We start from the raw sequence: 4738 nt of genomic DNA, 5'->3' as shown, positions 1-4738 counted from the left end.
TATGAAAATATGATCATTTCAGCGATGTGGTGAACTTCAATCCCCCACATATCTGAGGAGCCAAGTGGAAGGTTAAAGTGAAAAAGAAGAAAACAAGAATTCGTCAGGCTTGAACAATGGGCTCTATAATACCTAATCCACTGCTGCAGCTGAGGTGGCTGCAACGTAAGCGGAAGCTGAAAATTCGCATAAAGATATCACATGAAGCTAAGCTCCTCTTGGTTGCACATTAACCAGTGAAGGTAATTAAGGCACCTGCAGACCGTTTAACCCTGTAGACAAAGAAGCCTGACCCTTTACAGAGAGACTTGTCCTTGAATTCAAAGAACACGGCCAAACTACAGAAATACATGGATGTTTGTTCGGCTGTTATTGAGTATTTTACAAAATAGGCCTTTTTCACATTTTGACTTGACTTGAAAGAAGCACAGGTGTTACATGACAATATAACACCTGCAACTCAAGCAGGTAAATGAAATTCTCAGTCGTCATTACATTGATTATTTAACTTTATTATTATTTATCTGCTTTTCTAACTGTAACATATGGTGAAAGAGGCCTGTATGAGATATTTTATTATGTTGACCTAAACCCACCGAAACAAATTTCCATGACACCTGAGTAAATTTAATGAACTGATGATGACATGATAGAAAGCTCCACATAACGTTAAACCAGAAAATCAAGTTAAACCTAATTTAAAGTGAAATATTTTTCAGTTTTTTTTTTTTTTTTTTTTTTTTTAAAGGCAATGGCTCTTTGGTTGTCAATTAAACTGCATCATATTTTCTATGCACTAGGGGGCAGCAGAAACAAACCATAAACACAACACTGACATATTTTCACCTTTTAAGTTGATATGCTGAATTAGTTAACAAACAGTTGCCTATTTATGTATAGAATGATCATGTAGCAAGCATTAACTCTCATTTGGAGTTGTGTTTGTGCCCGTCTGATGGGTGCGAGTCTAATAATCGCTCCTTTTACCTCTGTGTTATTTCCTCGTGGAATTGCTCTGCCATGTTTACCAGCTAACTAGCCAACTGTGGTGCTGGCAGGTAGTGTACTGTGGATTATCAGGGTGATGATAATGATGAACACTGAGCAGCTTTAAGTGTTGTTAAACTCACACCGCAATACAAAGTGACAGTGTGCAAACTTGCAACTTTAATAATGTTGTACAGTACGATTTCAACAGCATTCTTTACAATGCACCCAAACCCATTTCCCCCAATAAATAGAATTTCATATATTCTAAGCTAATCATTATACTTTCCTCAAAAGTTGAACATTTATTGTTGGACAGTGATGTTATTACAAAGGTTTCTTTTTTTTTCATTATAAAGTGGGGTTTCAATGTCTTGAAGGATCATCAATTTACAGTCCCTGTCAGGGATCAAATGATGTCAGTCAGCCACAAATCACATTGAATTGCAAAAACCTTTGGTAAATTTAACAATTCAATGTTACTTAACTCAAAAGCAGAAAAGAAAATCATCCAAGTCTAACAGGCTAATTTTTTTTATAAATTTCTAGGAATCGTTTTTTCCATTTTCATCAGATTAAATGACAGTTACCAAAGACTCATTTTCAGCTTCAATTTTAAGATTTAGTTTATACGCTTTTAGAGATTTGAGTAAATATGCAGCATACAAATGTGCACCCCATAACCCGACACAACAAAATCAGCACAGTAATGAAGGCACTTCATTCTGTAAGAGAAGATAAATCACAGTTGTTTGAACAAAAGGTCAGACAAGAAAAAACAGCCTGCATAGCATAGCTCCACAAAAACAAACACAAAAAAATGGTCACCCATTCTCAGAAAAAAAAACAACAACAACAAAAAAACTCTTCATTCTGTGTAATTGATTATTTTTGGTAACTAAAATATTACTAGATAGAATAGTAAAACCTAATTTCTCTGATAGAAAAATTACTTTATGTATGTCTTGCTCTTAGAAACATATAGTATGTACATACAGTAATATAATCTTTTGTCAGTACGAGTCCTGTACAAAGTCCAAAAATCCAGAGATGATGAGAATCCATACGGAGTTTCTCTCTAGATTTGATTACAACCAGATCGTTTGCCTGAAGTCCTGGGATCGGGAGCCACGCTGGGACTTCCTGGGCCGGTTGGGCGGTGGACGCCAGGCTGCAGGGCCGTGGCAGCGAGGTGGGGCCTCTGTGCAGCGGGGGCCGAGGCAGGAAGGAGCAGCTGCAGCTGTCGTCTGCTACCTGTTCCTCAGGCTCTGTAACATACTGTAAATGTCCTCCTCTTTACTGAGGCCCTCGAACAGAGGAATCAGGTCCAGCAGCTCCGTGTCCGTCATGTCGTCAAACCAGGACTGCACCGGGACCTGTGAGGAGAGAAACACAGAAGAAACAGAGAGACAGAGGTGAAGGTTTAATGTATATATGATCATGGGACAAAACTCCACTGACAGTTGATGCTAAAATGTTGCATTATAGGTGAAGAGCTGGTGCGAGTTTTGTGTAAATAATTAATGGGGGAAATGCATCAAAGGCAAGAGGACTGGCAGCCGCTCCACTGAGCAACTTCTCCACAGAGGAGAGAAATATCATAAAAGTGGGAACACTGCCTCTGGCCCAAAAACAGCACTGCAGATCAAAACTATGACAACACACTCTCAGATATAATCATTAACATCATTATAACGTTACAACTAACATATTTCAACTACACAGGTGTATTTTGAACCTGCTGTTTTGATCAGGATTTCGGGGGTGTGAAACGACACCATCGCATCGTGCATCATATTTCATTGTTGGCCCCATTCACAGAGCAGCTTCATCTTAATAACGTTTTCCACAGAAGCTGATGCTCTAAAGACTGAGTTATTTTCTCATATCTCTCTATATTTTTTTGCAAGTAAGTAAACAAACACAGTAAGATTACTGGGTCAAACTCTTAGATAATATATCCTGTACCATGTACGGCCATTTTAATATGTGGAAAAGATAATGGAGGTTAAGGAGGTGTAATGAACTTACTGCATTCTCAGGGTGGAAGATGTAGGAGGCAGGTGAGTTGTCTATGATGATGACTTTACTGAGCTCTCGGCCCAGCCTGCTGAGGTCTTTGACGTAGTTTCCTCTGTGGAAAACACATGATTCCCTGAAGAGCCGGGCACGAAACACCCCCCACTGGTCCAGCAGATCTGCCACAGGGTCAGCGTACTGAAACAAGACAAATATCTGCTTGACACAACAAATACATTATGAAAAAACATTAACACAACTCTAAAAACAATGGTGTGACATGATGGGAACCGACCTTGGCTAAGCTCGCTGTGAAGAGGACGCATTCATAGAGCTCCCCCATCTTCTGGAGGAACTCGTCCACGTGGGGCCTCTTCAGCACGTACACCTGAAACAAGGACGCAAAAGTGAATTCACCTCAAACACACACAATGCTTTTCACCACATTGCACTGTTTTGGGATACATTGATTGGTCATCTGTTATTTATTAGTTATTATGACTTTTAAAAAAGAAGAGAGATACTCAACGAGTTACATTTAGTTTGTACTTTATCTTTTTTTGTGCTGAAAGTTCATAATTCTTTACAAGAAATTGTCATCATAGATCTTGAACACAGTTATACAGAAATTGAAAAATCAAATCATCTTCCTGAACAAAGAAACATATCTGAAAACATCAAATACTGTATATATTATAACACAATATATAATAATAATAATATATCTAATGCTAAAGAGTTAGATAAATCCAAGTGGCACAAGCAGCATTGTTTTTGTCTGCCTAATTAACGCTTAACATCTCTGGGATTGTGAGGAACCATTTCATTCAATTCCTTTTGTTCTGAGATCATTAAACAACTGAGAACTTTGGCATCTTTCGTAAAACAGACATCAGTCGTCTTTCGTCATCCTCTTCAGTTGGTGTCCGTGTGTTAGTTGCTGCCCCCAAGTGCAAGTAATCAAGAATAGGCCAAAGCAGATACAGAAAGCCTATCCTGGATTACTTGAACCAGGTTACAGCTAAGGTGGAACTTCCTCCGCTTCAAATAGGACACAGAAAAACAAACCCTTAACATCAATATACTGCACAAACACAAGCACGCTGTCTCTTGTCACAATGACAAGCGCCTCTGTTTCTTACTGTGTGTCGTCAGTTCTTTCTCCCACACACACAGACACATACACACACATTTAATATGCAGTGAAACATCTCTTCTCTTAACAGTAGCTTCCAGACAACTTGTGACATTTCTTCAGCTGGTGACACAATCGTGTTGTGGTGCATGTGTCTTTACAGTCGGTGAACACAACACTGACCCCAAATAAATCAAGAATAAAACAGAAAGCATTAAATTCAGGGAGCAGTGTTTGAGTCGTCCCACTCTGACGTACTAGCTGTTAGATAACAGAGAATAATAAATATAAGAAAATGAAGCCAAGGCCTCTTTAACAGCCCTTATAAATTAATACTTTTTTTTTTCGAGCCCACTTTGGGAAGTGCTCCATATCAGTGCAATATTACCTGATGAACAGTTCCATCAATCTCCACTGGAACGATGAAGTCTGCATTGCTGATGGGCTGCAGGATGAAGAGAAACACAGACAGGATTTAAAATTAGTGTTTCTTACTCAAAACAACACAAGCTGACAGGGTTAATCACATGTTACATTTTTGATTAGAAAGGTATGGTACTCCTCTAAGGTGCCCCCGGCAAACTAGGGAGGTTTTAA

General features: G+C 38.9%; 1 protein-coding gene across 2 annotated transcripts in view; it reads right to left on the bottom strand.

Annotated features, from left to right (window-relative positions):
* Positions 1-1323: 1323 nt before the first annotated feature.
* ctdspla (CTD (carboxy-terminal domain, RNA polymerase II, polypeptide A) small phosphatase-like a) overlaps positions 1324-4738 on the bottom strand; it is a 33903-nt gene continuing 30488 nt past the window's right edge. For both annotated transcript variants that reach the window (XM_083995372.1, XM_083995373.1), the window contains 4 exons: positions 4530-4586; positions 3302-3394; positions 3019-3204; positions 1324-2363 (listed from right to left, as the gene is read on the bottom strand). In XM_083995372.1, coding sequence (XP_083851498.1) covers positions 2238-2363; positions 3019-3204; positions 3302-3394; positions 4530-4586 — 462 coding nt within the window. In that variant the 3' untranslated portion in view covers positions 1324-2237. The remainder of the gene's footprint in view (positions 2364-3018; positions 3205-3301; positions 3395-4529; positions 4587-4738) is intronic.

The sequence above is a fragment of the Trachurus trachurus genome (genome assembly GCF_905171665.1).
Source record: "Trachurus trachurus genome assembly, chromosome: 20".
Taxonomy (NCBI): Eukaryota; Metazoa; Chordata; class Actinopteri; order Carangiformes; family Carangidae; genus Trachurus; species Trachurus trachurus.
The sequence above is the reverse complement of the archived record's forward strand: the minus strand, read 5'-3'. Positions and strand labels throughout refer to the sequence as shown.